Here is a 19,521-nt window from a genome sequence, read left to right as displayed (position 1 = left end):
TTTTACAAGAATCTCTTGGGTTGTGCTATCCCTATCTCGGGTCTTAAAGGGTTAGATGATCTGGCTTTTTGTCCGATTTCCACTGCTCATTGTGAGCATATGATTAGGCATGTTACTACTAAGGAGGTTAAAATGGTTATGGTTTCGTTTGGGGATGATAAGGCTCCTCGGCCTGATGATTTTACTGCTAAGTTCTTTAAGAAGGCCTGGGACATTGTTGGCCTTGATGTTACTAAGGTTGTGATTGATTTCTTCAAGTGTGGAAGATTACTTATAGAGGTTAATGCCCCTATCATTGCGCTTGTGCCCAAGCTCGATGTGCCCTTATCTGTCAGTGACTTCCGTCTGATATCTTGTTGTAATGTAGTATACAAATGTATCTCTAAAATCCTTGCTAATAGGATAAAGGATAGCCTTGAGGATGTGGTTGACCAGAATTAGTCAGCTTTTATTCCAAGTAGAAGAATAAGTGACAATAATATGCTTCCCCAAGAGATATTCCGCAATTATCTTAAAGATAAAGGGGTTGCCCTATGCGCATTTAAGGTTGACATACAGAATGCTTATGATAGTGTTAACTGGAGTTTCCTAATTCATATTCTTGGTAAGTTTGGTTTCCCTCCTCGAATGATTCAGTGGATCCATGAATGTGAGACTACAGCGTCCTTCTCTGTCTCTATTAATTGTGAGCTCCATGGATTTTTCCCTGGGAGGAGATGACTAAGGCAAGGGGATCCTTTCTCTCCTTATTTATTTACACTAGTTATGCAAGTTCTCACTGCGCTGGTCTGTAGTAAAATTGAGGGGAATGATGGCTTCAAGTACCATTTTAGGTGCAAGAAGCCAAATCTTAGTCACCTTTGTTTTGCAGATCATCTATTTCTTTTCTTCCATGGAGATACTTATTTGGTTTCGATCATTAAGGAAGCTCTTTCAGACTTTGCTCAGGTCCCCGGGTTAAAGCCTAATCCCTTGAAAAGTGCTATGTCTTTTTTTTTTTTTTTTTTTTTTTTTTTTTTTTAATGTTAAGGAGGAGATTCATGCTCAACTTAGAGACATTATAGGTTTTTCTAAAGGTCATCTCCCTGTTAGATATCTTGGGGTTCCGCTGATTACCGCAAGGCTTAAACACAATGATTGCATTTGTTGAAGGTTGATGCTGTGCTGGAAGTAGATTGACGAATGCATGTGAAACCTGGAAGAGTTTCTACTCTGCATGGACTGCATGGGAGTGCTTCTCTCCTTAGTAACTTAAAATATATTGTAGTTTAATGTTAATCCTTTGTTTAATGACTCAACTTTTGTAATGAAGTTGTTAGCCTTTTGTGTGGCTTAGCTTAGATTAAGGAAAAGTTTCGACTGGTTGTTGAAACAGTTGTTGAAGTCTGTTATATGCAGGTTTTGTCTAATGAAAATTATGTCCAGCTTTTACGTTTCATCTCTCTTCTTCTTTGAATGACCAGCTTCTAAAAAACGAACAGCATTCCTCTCATTAAGAAGATGGAAGATGGAAAAAAGGTTGAAGTCACGGAAGAATAGGTTCCTTTCTTATGTTGGGAGGCTTCAACTTGTTATCACTGTCCTCTCCTCTATGCAAGGTTATTGGGCATCCCTTTTCCTTCTACCGAGTTCTATGACCAAAGCTTTGGAAAAACTGATGAGAAGCTTCCTTTGGTCAAGGAATGAGCTTGTTAATGGTAAGGTTAAAGTTGCTTGGAAGGATTTATGTATGCCAAAGGCAAATGGGGGTTTAGGCATTCGTCCTCTGAAAGTATGGAATTATTCTCTGATGATCTCCCATCTTTGGAGTGTTGTGGTTAATAAAGATTCATTATGGGTGAAATGGATTAACACTTTTCAATTAAAAGGTAGGAGTTTTTGTTAATGTGAAGGTGTCGTGGGATGCTAGTTGGAGTTGGTGGAAGATTCTCAATTTAAGGGATGAGGTTCAGAAGCACATTGGGTCCAAGTTGGGTTGCGGGGCTTCTATTTCTCTGTGGCATGATAATTAGCACCCTCTTGGCCCTTTGGATGGGATTATCCCTAAGTGATTGATCTATAAGGCTAGAATGAGCCTTATAGCCAGGTTAGTGAGATTATTCTTAACAGGCAATGGAATTGGCCAGAGGTAATTCGTGATAGATTCCCCCAGGTTGTTAATCAGTCTCCTTTTATACCTGTTCCTATTAATGGAGATGAGATTTTTTGGAGGACAAAGGAAGGTAAACTGGTGTGCTTTTCTATGAGACAAGCTTGGAGGGACTTGTCCCCAGGTGGCTCCAAAGTCTCTTGGCATCATCTTGTGTGGTTTGGTCAAAACATTCCTCACCACTCCTTCATTTTGAGGTTAGCTATTAAAGGTAAATTACTTACACAAGACCGGATGAGGAGGTGGGTGACTACGACTTGCATGGAGTATGCTCTTTGTAACGGTTTTATGGACTCCCATGACCACCATTTCTTTGCATGTCCTTTCATTGTTTCTATTTGGCGTAAGGTCCAAGATAAGGGTAAGTTTAGAGTTCCTGTGGGAGATTGGCAAAGTTCCATTGACTGGTGTACGTGTAATCTTATGGGCAAAGGAGCTACATCGATTGTTTATCACCTCCTTATAGCTGCTATGGTTTACTGGATCTGGAAAGAGAGAAATTTGCGGCTTTTTAACAGTGACAAACACAGCCCCCAATGGGTTGAGCTTCAAATCATGTCAGTTGTTAGGCTCAGGTTGGTTAGTTTTAAGTTCAAGAACACTATGCATGTCCGTAATTTATTGGAGGAATGGGGTATCTCTAGATGTTGCATTGGTGAGAAATACAGGGATGATTCTTGTATCCTCTAGTTGTGGATTTTTTGTTGGTTATTGGTGTGCTAAGATGTCGGCCTTTTGGGAGACTTGGGGTTATGACGGGGATGGTATAATTGTTTGGAGGTGACGACAATTTATTTACATGAATATAACTTTTATTATTTTACCCCAATTAATTAACTTTTTGGATAAAATTACTCTTGAATTCAAAACAAATTACAACCCACTCAAGCCATTACCCCCACCCACCTACCGCCACTTGTCATCAACAACCAGCGCCGCTTATTTATATTAAATTTAATTAATTGGAAAATCAATTAATGTTTTAAATATAAATTAGCAGGATATACTATATAGTAATTAAGTTGGGCTTAAAATAATAAAATAGTAATAATAATAAAGAATTAAAATTAAAAAACTGGAACTAAAAACACATATTAAAGGCTGCGTTTGTTTCACATTTGGGAATACTACTTTTAGTATTCCCAAAAAAGTTAAACAGTAAATTACCCAAAATTTCAGATTTTTGGGAATACTACTCCCAAAATTATTCAACTTTTTTTAAACCCCTTAAATTTGATAATTTAATTAAATACCCCTAAATATTTTTTTTTAAATTACAAAAACACCCCAATAATCCAAATTTACCAGATTCCGGCCACCACCACCGGAAAATGGCCGGAATCTGGTAGAATGGCGCACTACCGGCTGAATCTGGCCGGCAGTGCGCCGATCTAGCCTTTTCCGGCCAGATCCACGGTGGATCTGGCCGGAAAAGGCCAGATCTAAGGCCAAAGATCTGGCCGTTGACGGCCAGATCTTTGGCCGTAACACTCGGTCACGACGGCCAACAAACGGTCGTCGTTGACCATCAACGACGACCGTTTGTTGGCCGTCGTTGAGAGTAAATACGGCCAGATCTGGCCGTTGACGGCCAGATCTGACCGTAGATCTGGCCTTTTCCGGCCAGATCCACCGTGGATCTGGCCGGAAAAGGCCATAGCGACGCATGACCGGCAAGATCCAACCGGTCATGCGCCCATACGGCGACTCCGGCCACCTCCGGTGGTGGTCGCCGGCTGGGGGTGTTTGAGGGTGGGTTAGGGGTATTTTTGTTAACTTTTAATGTTTTATTATAGGGGGTATTTTGTAAAAAAACAAACATAAAGGAGATTTTATTAATTTATAAATTTTACCTAGTAATACCCGCCCAATTCAACTTTTTTTTAACTTTTTTCAAAAAACTTTTCCCAAAACCCTCAAATTTTGAACCAAACGCAGCCAAAATTGTTGGGTTTGGTGACCCGCTGCCTATAGAAGTCCATTATGAAATTTATGTTATAGGGAAATACTGTAACTTTTTGCAATGGTATTTATTGAGTTGTTGATAAACATATTTTAATTATTTGTAATAAATTAGGTTTGAAATCAAAATAAGAGTATTTATAATAGTTAAAAGTCAGAATATACAAAAGTTAAAAATACGTAGATAACCCACAACACGCAGAACCCAACCCCATTTCTTGAGAGATCTTACAAAGGAGTGGATTACAGATGTCATTTACTGTAGGAGTGAAGATCAAGCAGTTGATATTTTGATTTTTGACCAAGCCACTCAAATTGGCAACATTCATGAAGTTGAGAAAGTTACTGGGTGAAAATAGTTAAACTGAAAGTTATAGACTTATCAGTCTAAGGGACGGATTGTTGAAATTCTTTATTTAAATGGCTTTAATTGTGGTAGTTGTTCAATTACTGGATGTAGGCTTTGTGGACGCTAAAGCCCATATAAGGCTTGTCATTTATTGCATTATTTCAGTTTTTGTTTCAATAGCTTTGGCGTATCTCTTCTCCTTCTTTCCACTTGCAACACAAACATCATTCATTACCCATTTTTTTTTTTTAATAAATATTTTTAGCCCTCACTTAATTGATCTTCACCCACCACTTTCAAATTTATTTTTTTGTTTTAACAAATTTTACCTTAATTTCATAATGCACTCATGTTCCATCTAATATCTTTGTTTTGATTTTTAACATTCCCTAATCCTAAATTATCATGATCATTGAAACCTTTTGTTTTATTTTAAATATTTGTTTGTTTAATGAAAATATAATACTAAAATTATGGGATAAATCTAAATCTAAAGAAGAGAAAATAAGTTAAAATTAGAAAATTGGGGGGAAAATGTGTTTAAAAAAAAAAAAAACCTAATTAAGTTTGAATGTGAAAAAGGGTGTAAAACAAAAACTAATTATATTTGAAATTGGGAAAAATAAAAATAATTAAACTTAAAAGATTAATTTTCGGTATTAAAAGAGATTATTAATTTTCAACTCATGATTAGGGGTAAAGGTTAATTAGATGGGAACTAAAATCACTTCCTTGTAATCAATTCACTTGTTAATCTTTGGATTACTAATCGTTCAGGTTTCATTAATTTGCTTTTTGTGTGCCTTTAAGTTTTATAAACTTCTTGCCTCTATGAATATTTTGAAGTTGGGAGTTATTCTCTTCAACCCAACTAACACATATATCGCTTATTAATTACCACTCTTTATTATCGGACTAAACTAACTCAAATTTTCAAAAAATATATATATATAATTACAAATTTATCTCTATATTAAATTGATAAATATATCGTTATTTCCTTATTCTTTACAAATACTAAAATTTGTGTTTTAGAAATAGTGATAATGGGGGCATACAGCATTAGTGAGGACAATTAGAAAAAAAGAATTTATCGTGAAATATTTAAATGGGATGTGATGTCTTAAAAGTATTAATTTCAAAATAGAACGAGTAAACAAATTGTTGTATAAAAATTTCGTTGAAATATACACATGTAAACACAGCCAAGTAAACAAATATATAAATCAATAAAAGAAGAAATGCGGTTTTGAATTGAATTTCTACAACTTAAAAAGGACAACTGACTGGTTGGATACAAAAATGAAATTGAAAATAGGAATGTTTAAATGTGGTAATCGGCCTTGGAGAAAGGGCGGATGAATGCAGAATTCATTTGCCAAATCTTGAGTGAGCTAGTAACACTTGTCTCAGTTGCATTGTTGAACAAAAACACCCTTGCATCTCCATATATTGCCTTTGTTGGATATACTCTTGATGTTATACATGTTCTTCCACCTTGAGCAAACCCTTCTACTATTGAATGATCCACCTGTAACATTCCCAGAATTCATTAATTAATTCCTCACATTCTCAATGCTAAAAACTCAACTATAAATCAAACTCACCAATACTCTCACTGACAATTTTTCTCCTTTTAGTACTGGAACGAAGCTCCCATAGATGTGTTTGTTAACATCACTTGCCTCAGAAGACCTACAAACAGTTTAACATTAACAGTTGGTGTTTTTTTTATGAATTAACCTTCCCAATTAAGGCAACACAGGTTTTATACCTTGATTGATCGCTGCAGAAGAAACTTTTGAGATTTCCATCTTTCTCTTTCGCAACATAGAAATATACAGGAGTCTGCTCAGTGAGGTGCTCATCGGCCAGAACTACAAGGCCAAAGGGTCCTAATGCGCCGCGTTCAGCAGCACCCCCACTGCTGCTGCAGCTGAACTCTACTTTCGATGCAGATGTTCTGTTCAAAGCCTCCATCTCTAACTCAAATTCAGCTACGATATCCAACTGTTACATTGCCAAGCATTTCCTTGTAAGATCAAATTTTCTTACTTTACTTTATAAAATATATATATATAAAGCATATTATATACCTGAGTCGCTGGCCCAACTTCAAGTGGTACCACTGAACCTGGCTTGAGCTCCACATTGTCAAATTCCCTGCTGGTCAATCTCAAACTATTCACCTCCTTCACTGGCCATTGGAGTAGATTGCTACCAGTTTTCTGGTCAAATACCACTGTCCTTGGAATGCCCTGAACATTAAACAAAGTCATCATATGAACACCAAGTACACCATATATATATATATATATATATATGACTTCCCAACAAGGAAAATATAGTACCTGAAGTGATGCCCATCCTTTCTTGACATCAGCAATTTCACTATCAGATTCCCCAATCCAACCCCACAAAACTCTCCTCCCATTGTGCTGATCATAAAAGGTCTTGGACGCATAGAAAATACCATAATCGTATCTAATTCCGATGCCAACATCAATCTTGGGATTGTCTGGAATCCATGTACCATTCTTCTCATAATAAGTACCAAGTGCATAGTAGTCATGTCTATCATCATCCAGGCTTGTCTTCATAACATGTTTCACTCCAGGGCCATTAACTGATGTGTCCAACCCATTTTCTATTGTTGTTGACACAGGATAAAAATCTACACATTCCCACATCCCTGTTCCTGAGACACCATGTAATTCTTTATCCAACATCTTATAATTAATGAAATCTTCAGTTTCATATACCAAAGATATGCCAGTTTTATTTATTTTGGAGCCAATAGTAAGACGCCACTTCCCTTCAGAAGTGTACCAAGCTGTCGTTGGATCTCGGAAATCCTTGGGACCAATCCCTGGTGGGGGGACTAGAACCGGGTTTCCGGGGTATTTTACCCAATTGGTGAGGAAAGGATCAGATGGGTCAGCAGGATATGCAAGATTTTGAACCTGGACTGACTCATTGGTGGATCCAGTGTAGAGCATAATAAGTTTACCGTCAGGAAGGATTGTGGCTGAGCCAGTCCAGACACCGTTGATATCATACCATTGATCAGCAACCATGGCCTCAGGGAGATGAAGCCAATGGACCATGTCCCTTGATACAGCATGACCCCAAATAATGTCACCCCACACTGCAGCTTTTGGGTTGTACTGGTAAAACAAGTGATACCATCCCTTGTACAACACTGGACCTGTGATATGTTGCAGGTAAATGATATATATTATTTAACAACTCATTTTCAAAATTCATTCAGAATTGCAATTATATAAACATATTCTCTAAGTAGTTTAATATTATGAAGTGTCAGCTACACAGTAACATGTAGGCCAGTGGTTTGGAGGATCCAGACAATATCTTCAATTTACCAGTCTATTTTAGAAAGGAAATTCTTAGTTGGCAATCATGGAAGCTCTTGGCTTGGTAGATCTCAAAAAAAGATAAATAAATTATAGATTAGTTTATTAGAAACTAAATGGCCAAATTCAAACCACAATTTTGTAAAAGTTGAAAATACTGTATATTAAGATTGTGAATAGAGGTAAGCATGTGTTAAGAAATAAAAATAAGCAGCAGTAATAGTAACAGGGAAAGGAGAAAGACATGTGGCAGACAAAAGGAAAAAAGAAAGAGGGCTCACCATTAGGATCTGAACCACCGCCAACAACAATTCCACATCAGAGCAATCATATTCATTCACAACAAGCAAACAAAAGTCAGCATTCAATTAACAAAATTAATGCAAGCCATATTTATTTGGACAATAACACGGTAACACCTATGTTTTTTCTTTTGAAAATTTTGACTTTGACTCATCCTGACCATGATGTCATCACTGTAGATATAAATTCCAAAATTTCCTTCAAAAAGTTAACTTATGAAAAATAAATAAAGTGGCAGGTCTTAAAAATTCCCAAAAGTAATGTAATGCTTTTTCATAGAAAAAAAGAAAAAAGTGTAGCATTGGCATATTGAATTAGAAAAGTAGAAAGAAAGAATGTACCGTTCATCCAATTCTTTTCAGGCTGAAAATGGAAGGCCGTTCTTTGCCATGACAACATGGTGTTATTCCATGGGAAAGACCGGGCATTGGAACCGAGCCGCCGATTCGACTTATCGGAGACGCCGGCCGACACCCCACGAGCCAATGGCCGTACTATTCCGCGTTGGAATGATGACTTATGATCATCATTACTTTTATATTTTAAATGGGCATTACGTAATGATCCCTGGTCGTTAACTAATGCAACAAAAAAACCGACCATCAACAACCCACAAAAGGCGACGAGGAGCACCTTGGTGGGGTTGCGGCGGCTCAACGAACGTTGTTCAGAAGTGGGGTCGGCAAGAGTTGAAGCTGGCAACAATGGATTCGGATCCGCCATGAAGAAAACAATGTAAAAACAACAATGGGAAAGGGAAGGAAGAGACAGAGAGAAGAAGATGGTATATCCTTAAAGGTTGCAGCCTTGCTATATATATATATATGACATTAATTGAATGGCGAAACTGAGGGAGAGGTAATTTAGAAATTGTCAAATAATTAAACAAGTAAACTGGAACGGACAACTGGAAGTTGAACGTATGATTGATGATTTATCCCTATTAAAAAAAGAAAAAGAAAATATGACCTGTGCTGTGTTTGAGTTTGACTGTAAATAATAATATTAACCTTGCAAAAAACAACAAGGTTTATGTGTGTTTATTCTCGTGCTTGGTGGCCCTAATCCCGGAATTGTAAAGCTAATGTTTCTGCTCTCTGTAATAATTACTTTGTATTTTTTTTTTTATTATTGTAATTTATAAGGGTTATACTTTACTAAATATGTCCTACTTCAATCAGGATTCCGATATTTGTTGTCATCTCAATCTATTCTTTGTTTAGGATAGCTGTTCTCTATAATAACCGTTAGATTGGTTTTCAGTAAATCCAATGGTCGTCTCGTGGGTTAGGGTTATCCTTTTTGTTTAGTGTTGTGGTAGGATTTCTTATTGGGTTTAGAGTGGAATTTGATCTTATCAAACTTGCTATATTTCATTCGATTATTTGAATGAAATAATTGAGTTGGAAAGTGTATAAAAATTGACGATATGACCTATACGACGAGAATGATTGAGTGGCGAAAGGTAACATACAAAAATTAGATGATTGAAAAATTTGATTATTGAAGGAGATTGATTAGGTTATGTGGGGTCAAAGCACGTGGCTGGCTCCAATTAACTTCAACCAAACAGGGATCAGTAAGTAATTGCTGAGTCAGATTGAAAGGTGATGCTGATGGGTGTTAATTTATACAACAAAAAATGTGAGAGGCACATGCTTATAGGAACACTTGTTTGGCTATATTGATGAGATTTGTCGCCCCACTCCTGACTTTCATAATTACAGAAACAACAAGTAATTATATGCCAAACAAGACAAAACATTTTTAAATAATAATGTGATTGTGCACGTTTCCCACATGCAATGGCATATGGTTTCACATGCATTTTGGTCCAATTATATTTTGAAACAGATAAGAGAATATGGTTACAAAATTAAATTGAATATTTCATCGATAATTCTATAACCCTATGTTTTGTCCAAATAGATGAGGCCATTGTGTGTATGTGGAAATTGGAATCCAGTGTATTATTATAGCTTTATGATTCTTAATTAAATGGGTAAACAATGAGATTAGAAATTTCTAGAATCTAATACACCTGCCACAATTGATTGATTGATTGATTAAGCCAAGGTTGGGTGAACTTGGAAGTCAATTTGGGATTTACATCTATTCACCGCCTCCGTGTCCAACACAACCTTTAGAAAATAAGCAAATAAAATGATAATTGTCTTGCATAATGCATATAGATCAAACCGTTTTAAATTTTGGAAATCCAAATGACATCATTTCCAAGAAAAGGAATGAAAAGAGAAATGAATATATCCACAAAATGTTTGGAATGCAACAGTAGTGAATTATTGAAGTGATGATGTGGAAAGGTCTCACCAATTTCAAAAGTTCTGCCACTCATTGCCACAGAGAATACAGGAGATATGGGTAATGACACGAATACACAAATACTATGGCATGATTAGGACCAGATGCTTATCACTTCAAACTCTTTTTGATTGAGTCCAACCATGTACCCTACAAGTTGGTCAACAGTAACATGGCATTTTCCCCTTATTCCAAGGAACAATTCACACATTTGGTGGTGGCCAAATCTTTCCAAATAACTCCTCCACTCGTTTTGCTTGGTTTACATATCCATCTAGTCCGCCTCCCAGAAGCTCCACAGCAGCAGGTCCCATAGCTGATGCGAGGCTCAATTGATCCCACTTTGTCAGCTGATCATCAATGACACATCAATTAGCCCACATTCTCCCCTTCTAATTCACAATGTTTAACATCAACGCCTAATCAATCATACATACCATTGCAAAACAATTGCTATCATTTTCTCATCTAACAACTTAACCCCTTTCTTACATTTAATAGAGCATTGCACTTGATGAAAATTTTTAATTCACTTTTCATAAGTTTATAAATTGCATTTACAATACCATTTTTCTTCAAGTTCTCTCTCTTTTAGGTTAAAAATGACAAGAAAAAACACATTTTACAAGCTATAACAAGGAATAGATGATCCCCTTATAAGGAACATCACCAACTTCAGAACACTCCCATACTTTTGAACTGCTACCAAGGAAATGCCTAACTAGTGAATTTTGAAGATTTAGCTATAGACCAATAAAGGAATTTCGAAAACCTTAATTGAAAAATAGTCTGTTGGAACTTGGAAATAGAAGACTAACTAAAGGAATTTTGAAAACCTTGGTGGAAAAATAGTCTATTGGAAATTGGAAGTAGAAGACTATTATCTATTGGTCTGCTATTTAAGCAATAGAAACGAAAAGAGGTTAACCAATGAAAGACTTGGATATCTTGGTACATATTGCCTTCAAACTAGTGTGCATGTAGAAAACTAATGATAGCCAGTGTTAAAACAGGTTTCAGATTCTTTATATAGCACTATAAGAAAGTGATAATCACTACTCTATTTGTAAGTTCAATTGCAAAACTACTAAAGCCTAGGGAAAATATAAATTGCAACTTTGAGAAGAATGCAGACCTCTTCTTCACTAAAATTGTACTTGGCAGCAGACTCTGGGGTTAGCCTCCTAACAAAAGAATATTTCTCATCAGGAGAAGTGACGGATTCTTTGAGAGACTGCAGTACTTTCAATGGTGCAATGATATAGTCAACCCTGAACAAAAGGAGTGAGACACAAGATGAGCAGTAAAGATCATTCCTGAAGTCAAAATTACCAAAATAATCCAGTTAAATAGAATCAAAGGTGATTCATGTAATTACCCCAGAAGACTGAATAAATCCTGCTTGTTTCGAACTGCTGCTGCCATCAACTTTGATTTGTGTCCATATTTGTGTATATAATTATATGCTTTTGTCACCTGCAATGAAGGATAACATTACAATGGCTTCAAAAAATTGTCGGTTTCTAGTATTGTCAATATAACCAAGTAGCAACTTGGACAATTCAATACAAAAAGTCAAGCAAACTTTGCAAACTTCAGTCCTATGTTGAGATGCCTATTAATAGTTATTTTATATTTTATGTTTCAAAACTGTAACTGGTGAAATACATCTTTTATTTTTAATGTCATGAAACTGTAGCTGATGAAATACAAAGATATGCACACATGATATTTACTCCACACAACTGTGAGAGGAGGGGAAAGCATCCCTATTTTTCTAAAAGCCTTGCATTGCTAAAACTTGTAAGACTGAGCTAGAAAGATACATCTATGGTAATCTACCACTGAAGAGCTCAGGTATCAGCAATTTGGAAAATGACGAAAATCAGGCTGAAATGTAATGTTGACATGCTACCAACGAATTATTGCACCTTGATAGCAAAAAGGAAAGCACACTGCTCAACTTATGGAGAAGGCAATTGATAATGGGCTTTGGCAAACATAGTTCCACATTACTTGGGAAAAAGTACAGATCTAGATACAGCATAAATAATAAAATAAGATTTGTCTAAATGTTTGCAAGATGTGTAAACAATAAAGAAAAGGATAAGCTCTCTCAATTCTATAGAAATTCTTGTACAAATCAAACCAACCATAAACTAGACAAGAATTTCTTTAATATGAAAAAAATAAAAAAATAAAAGAAGGAAAAAAAGAAGAAGCATTTAATCCCTAAAAACCATGGAATTCAGATTTTAATATTGTCTTAAAAAAAGTATAAAATGGCTTAAGTATATAATTTCAGTAAACATATCATATCACTTAAATAAAAATCTTCTTGAACATTGTTAACAAATACAAATACAACAAAAGATATTATTCAACTAACCAATGCTAACCCAGGATCCTCCCCCCTATTAAGAGCAGCTTCTATCTCGGGGTCACCAGAATGATTGCGTGCCCAATCCTGAAAGAAAACAAATGAAATTCAATGGTGTCACCATTGAACAAACCAAATATTTGCTAAACCATGTTAACACTCTGAAGGAATATAGTTACCCTAAGGCGCCCAACAAAAATCTGAATAACAGAAGCACCAGCTTGTGCAGCAGCTGCAGCTTGAGCAAAGCTGAAGACACGGCCAAGCCAATAATTAAAAAGTAAAGTTGAATTAGTTAAGAAATAAGCACAAAGTATTATGAAAATCTAGAAGAAAAAATTGAGAGTGGAAGTAAAATGCCGCTCTGATATGATGAGCTAGATTAAGGACAAGCATAATGGCAAAGCTACTTACACAAGCTGGGGGTTTTAATTCCTTTTTCAGAAAAGATTCATATGTTAGTTTCTATCACATAGCTGTTTTATCCAAAGACGCGACTTATGCATCACAATCAAATGTTATTTGAACTAAAACATACCAAGAATGAACTTACATTTTGCATGGACTATTCAAGTAACTAGCTAGACGTTATTTATGTGAGACATTTGCAACATAAATAAATGCTACATTAACATTACACAGAAGAATATTATCTACTCAAAGCTTAAGATTAGGGTCCATTTGATTTTCACCATGATTTTGTATAATTTTGTTTGAATTGTCACCTTAACATTCAAAAAATCGTTGAATTATAATTGAAATTACTAATTAAGTATAAGCCTGCCTGCTTTTTTTTTATGTTGAAATTATTTCATACGAATCTTTATTATTGAATTCTATAGTTGCTTAGTTTTAAATTTAGTGTGTAATTTAGTTTAGATGTGATCAATTTCATTTTTGTTGAGATAGTGAAAAGTTTTTGCATTGAATTGAATTGAGAAGCCTATAATAAATGAACTTCATTTGTTTTTGTGCTGAAGTGAATTGACAATTTATAATGAAGGATACTGCTACAGGATATATTTGTGATTTGTGTTTAAGTATTTTTAAATTACCATATTTGAAGTAATAAGATTAAAATAGATATTTCACTAGTTTAATAAAGTTGATTGTTAACAAATGCTAACAATAAGGAGGTTTGGTTTACTTTTTGATAAACGTGGGTGAGCTTCATATTAATCTATCTCAGAAGAGGTAAATAAAATAAACTCTTAGTTTATTGTGATTTGTTGGATTGATGATAAACAAGATTAAACAGTGGATTTGGCAGTTGGGACTCCCTGCTCTTATAGGTAAAACTTGAAGGTTCAATTTCTTTTAATTGTGGCAGACTTTTTCTTTAGAGAAATAAGTTGGTTTGAGGACCTTATAGAATAAGACTCTCAAGTCATTTTGGTTTATATGTATTTAAGATAAACTATTATGTTAGAATTCATGATTAACTGGTATGTTAGAATTCATATCTTGACCTTTCACACATAGGAGAGTGATTGTTTGGTATTAGAGCACAGTGTAGGGTTTTGTAAACATTTAGTTAGAGCAATCAAGGGACCAAATCAACGCCAAACTATTAGGATCTCTTACACTTGGATTATCAAAATTTACATATGGTGTTTTATCTTGCTATTGGTGATTCATATTTGGATCATTTGAGAGTTGATAAAAGTATGTCACAAACTCATCCTACTATAAATGAGATAGGTGAAATTGAAGGAGAAATCAAACAATTGATGGTCGTAGAAGGGGAAATGCTGAATCCAAATGCATGCTAATGTTGCATTTGAGGCATTCCTACAAGCAATAACTATAATTGTTCAAAACCAACCCATGTAAGGGCAATGCCAGCTTGTCAAGCAATTCAGGAAACTCCAACTTTCATGCTTTGAGGGCTCCAAAATCCACTTGTTGAAGAATGGATCTATACGTTGGAGAAAACTTTTAGCACGGAGCTACTTATATGCTTAAAGGATGTGCTACCAATTTGTGAGATGACAAAAAGGTTCAAAATGTTAATGAGAATAGGGTCACATGAACCAGATGTAAAAAATTATTCAGTCAAGTATTTCCCACGGTCTCTGAGGGATGATAAGGAAATTGAATACATTCGTAAGACTCAAGGATCCATGTCCTTGATGGAGTATGAGAAGGGGCTCAAGGAACTACTAAGCTTTGTCTCATATTTGGCATATATTGCAGAACGCCAAGCTAGACATTTAGGAAGCCCTTAAGACTGAATTAAAAAAGCTAGTGTCAGCGCCAGAATTGAAGACCTATATGGCGTCCTGCAAAAGCCTCAACTAAGACTTAAAACTCGGAAGTTCAATTTCTTTTAATTGTGTAGCAGACTTTTCTTTGGAAAAATAAGTTGTACTGTGGATCTAGTTGAATAAGACCATGAGGTTTTTTTTTTTTTTTTTTTCTGGTTTTGATATATTTAAAATTAATTGTTATGTTATAAATCATATCTTAACTCTTCAAGGGTTGGGCAAGACAATCTAGACTAATTTTGTAAACTTGAACACATCATTCAACATTTAAATCATGTAAAAATGTTGCAAGTTAGCATTGTAGACAATTAAAATAGATGGAATCAAAAATGATACACTGAATTGATTTTCAAGATAAAGCTTTAAACGTACCTGTAAACAAAGGTCAAATGGGTCTGTATGCCCTCAGATTCCAGCAGTCTCGAGGCCTCTATTCCCTGGCCAAGAAACTCAATTAGTGACAAGCCAAAAAGGGATGAAAACAAAAATTGGTTTGCAAAATGGAATCACTAAAGAAAGAATTAATCCCCAACACAGATCTATTCCACTAAGATACTTACTTGCCAAGTTGTAGGAATTTTAAACAACAAACGCTCAAGAGGGATATCAATTTCATTGTACAACTTCAATAGGTCATGAACCTGCATATTTGATAAGCTACTGGTATCAAATTACATGACAAGACAATCCTAAAATTCTCGCAAGTCAAATTGCAATAGCTTTAGCTGAATGAACCAAATACATAACTTGAGATAGAAAGTACATGGAACGAAGAAGACCAAAATAAAGATTTAACGAAGCAAGAAACCTCTCTCTCTCTCTCTCTCTCTCTCTCTCTCACCCCACCCTCCACCCGTTCTCCAAAACATATAATCCATATATGTAAATAAGAAAAAGCACCCTCAATTTTTAGAATAATTTCACAAGAGAAAACAACGTCGATAAGCTAGTATAAGATTAATATTTAATAAACCTTAATACAAAAAAGCTCAATAAAACATATATAAACCATTACATAAGCAAGATAAAATATCACAATTATCTTCAAGAAATGGAACTATTACAACTATTACAAATTTAATCCTAAAATACAACCAATCCCTGGTTGAGACAGCAGCAACAAATATATTATTTGTAGGTGCTCAGACATAAAAAAAACTATTACAAATTTAATCTAAAATAAAACTCAATCAAATAGTTCATCATTGCTTTAGTGCAAGAGGAGTAAAAAAATGAACCTGAAAGGCAATCAAATACCTTCCTAATAATTCCATGTGTGTCATAAGCAAGTCGTGCATCGACCTCTGTTGAAACCCGACCAGGAACCAGTTTTGCCAAATCACCACCAACATTTACCAAAGCCTACACATCCATCTCCAAGCGTGAACCTTATCAATAGTCCAAAAAAAAAAAAAAAAAGGCACATGCATTTCCTAACAAGATATAGAAAAACCAACCTTGTTAAAGAAACAGTTCAGTCTCAACTCAGAGTTTTCAAGCTTACAACAACTAGAGTCCGCCAAAGCCATGTCCACAGCATTCTATACCCAAAATAAAATTCAATTTAACAGGGAAATTGAATGCGATTCCCTCTTTAAACCAAATTGCATAAGCTAAACATTATATACAGAGATGCTTACTCTAAATATGGTATCAGGAAGGCTACAAATTCCCAATAGGAGAGATGAGCTAACAGTAGCAGCAGTCGGAGGAAACCTAGACAATAAATTATTAGAAAACAATTATCAGCAACACAATTAAAAGATAAAAAGATTTCTGTTGATTTAAAATAAATAAATAAAGATAACTAAGAGAACAGATGGAGATAATGTAAGGAATTTTAATGAGAAACAGAGAGAAATTGAACACCTCTCGAAATCGTCGAAAATGACTGTGTCAGGAACGATTTCGCTGAAGCTAGACACAGCATCCAACTCGGTACTCAATCCTTTAAAACAAAAGAACAAGAATTGAAAAAAGAAACAAATTGAAGTAAACGAGAGAGAGAGAGAGAGAGAAATTGACCAGCATCAAGCGAAGAAGAAGAAGCGCGAATAAGAGGAAAAGATGTTCTCAAGTTGAAGAATACATTAGAAGAATCGGTTGAGAATAGCCTCACATTTCTTCCCTACAATCAATTGAATTGGATTAAAAAAGTTAAATAGAAATAATAATTACACAATAATAAATAAAAGGTAGAGTAGTACCTGGAGAGAAGAGGAAGAAGAAGAGAGAGCTGAAGAGGGCGGAGATCGCAAAGAAACTGCCATTCTTTTTTAGTGAGTGAGTGAAGTCAGAATGCGTGACTTGTCCTAACTCCTAACTTCTATTTATGGCTCGACTCCAGCACATGTGCCTTGCTGATTTCTTCCAGCGAAATACAACATTCCATATTATTTTATGAAATATTATCTTCTCGTAACTTTCTCCTTAATTGCAGCCATATAGAGATTCGGGGGCGGATTTAATGAATCACGCGTGGGATCCACTCAATTTTTTAAAAATTTAGGATTTTATATTTATTTAAATTATACCCTCATAAAACTTTGAAATTTTGAGAACCAAACGGCTCGGCCTCATGGTAAGTTAGGATTTTGTTTGTGTAAAACCCATTTTTAATCTTAATATATATATATATTACATATTTTTTATGATTTTTATTTTTATGCAAGGAGTCTGTTAGTTTTTAAAAGTTTTTTGGGAGTGAAAATGAAAAAAATAAAAATTGTTGGGTTTGCATGTAACTGAGAGGAGAAATCTAGACACTTTTACAATAGAAAGTTGATCAATTTAATCATTTTATTCTCCTCTATGGGTGATATGCTTGAGGCTATTGAAAAAGATAGTTTAAATCCTCAACACAGGCGAGAAGTATGTAATTTATTCTTTTAATTTTGCATTTAGTTGCATATAATGAAAAGTATATTAGCAATTAGTAATGAGTTGTCACACAAGCATTGTAGAGAAAATATTAAGACATTGTAAATGCTATAACTTTAATCAAAGTTTGCGAACAACAGTTACAATTGTGGAGAGACAAGGGATGGGAATCTTTGTTGAGTAAAGCTTTTTTCATTTTGCCAAAAGCTTAATATTACCATTTTGAATATGGATGATATGTTTGCAATTCGCAGGCGGCCACGATGGAGAGTTGAGCACATGACAAATTTGCATTACTATCGAATTGAATTGTTTTATACAGTGATAGATATGCAACTTTAAGAACTTAATACTCATTTCGCTACTTAATACTCATTTCACTGAGGTTAGTACTGAGTTGCTTCTTTGTATAACATGTTTAAATCCAAATAATTCATTCTCACTTTTGACAAGCATAAGTTTCCAATTTGCCCAGTTTTATCCATCTGATTTTTCTGCACTTGAGTTGATGATAATTGAAAACCAGGTTGAGACTTATATTATTGACATGTGTTCTTGTGATGAATTTGCTGAGTTACAAGGAATTAGTGATTTGGCTAAGAATTTAATTCAGTTTAAAAAAGACATTTTGTATTCGTTGGTGTATAAGAACATCTTCAATGATGCTCTTTATTTTAAAAAGCATCTTTCATATAAATAAAGAGCATCTTGTTTAATTTCTAAATATAAAGAACAAATTTTTTATTCAAATCCAATGGACTCTTTAAATTTAATGAAGATGTTCTTTATTTTCATTAGGAGAGAGAATTAATAAATAAAATGTATAAAAACATGTAGTTTTTTTAATTAAAACTAGAATAGAGAGTGAAATTTGACTTTCTAGATATGGAGAATCAAACTCACTCTTTAATTTATATTTAAAGGATAAAAAGTCAGTTGGACTCTTCTTATTTTTATAGATAGACTCTTTATAATAAAAAGTTTGAGTCATATAAGAGTTCTTTAGAGATGTTCTAAACTTATAAAACTTGCATTGATTTTACTAGCTGTAACTGTAACCGTTGAAATGACTTTTTCTACAATGAATATTGTGAAAAGTTTGTTACACAATAGATCAATTAATGAATGATTGCTTGATCACTTATTATTTTATGAAATATTATCTTCTCGTAATTTTCTCCTTAATTACAGTCATATAGAGATTTATATCCTATAATATTTAACATAAATTGAATATTAAAATAGACCTTTGTTATATTATTTTTGTTATTATTTAACATGGCACGATTAAAACAATCTTCCACTTAAATATCGCCATTGGCCTCTGGACAAATGGAGATAATATCTAAAGAAATATTGGTGCAATTTGTCTGATACGAACAGCACCCCCACCCCTCGGATACTCCGTCTCCCATTTTATTATATGTCAACCAAACATGAAAAACTAAACAATTTTTAATTTATTTAGAAAGTAGAAAAGCACTAGAATAATGAATTAATTAATTATGATAAGAGAAATTATCCAACTACACCAT

General features: G+C 34.6%; 2 protein-coding genes across 2 annotated transcripts; both read right to left on the bottom strand.

Annotated features, from left to right (window-relative positions):
• Nucleotides 1-5,670: 5,670 nt before the first annotated feature.
• Nucleotides 5,671-8,913, bottom strand: LOC116119387 (acid beta-fructofuranosidase-like). Its single transcript, XM_031405329.1, has 7 exons — nt 8,479-8,913; nt 8,116-8,124; nt 6,812-7,668; nt 6,557-6,718; nt 6,235-6,470; nt 6,068-6,155; nt 5,671-5,991 (listed from the first exon to the last, which is right to left on the bottom strand). Exons 1-7 carry the CDS (start codon nt 8,858-8,860, stop codon nt 5,785-5,787), a joined length of 1,941 nt encoding a protein of 646 aa, XP_031261189.1. The 5' UTR covers nt 8,861-8,913; the 3' UTR covers nt 5,671-5,784.
• Nucleotides 8,914-10,657: 1,744 nt separating this feature from the next.
• On the bottom strand, nt 10,658-17,208 carry LOC116119391 (transaldolase-like). Its single transcript, XM_031405332.1, has 12 exons — nt 17,132-17,208; nt 16,976-17,054; nt 16,747-16,822; nt 16,564-16,647; nt 16,364-16,468; nt 15,667-15,747; nt 15,479-15,543; nt 13,019-13,088; nt 12,849-12,926; nt 11,838-11,935; nt 11,595-11,730; nt 10,658-10,809 (listed from the first exon to the last, which is right to left on the bottom strand). The coding sequence occupies exons 4-12, from the start codon at nt 16,633-16,635 to the stop codon at nt 10,663-10,665; spliced, it is 852 nt and encodes a 283-aa protein (XP_031261192.1). The 5' UTR covers nt 16,636-16,647; nt 16,747-16,822; nt 16,976-17,054; nt 17,132-17,208; the 3' UTR covers nt 10,658-10,662.
• Nucleotides 17,209-19,521: the final 2,313 nt, after the last annotated feature.

Source organism: Pistacia vera, unplaced genomic scaffold (genome assembly GCF_008641045.1).
Source record: "Pistacia vera cultivar Batoury unplaced genomic scaffold, PisVer_v2 Contig888, whole genome shotgun sequence".
Lineage (NCBI taxonomy): Eukaryota > Viridiplantae > Streptophyta > Magnoliopsida > Sapindales > Anacardiaceae > Pistacia > Pistacia vera.
The sequence above is the reverse complement of the archived record's forward strand: the minus strand, read 5'-3'. Positions and strand labels throughout refer to the sequence as shown.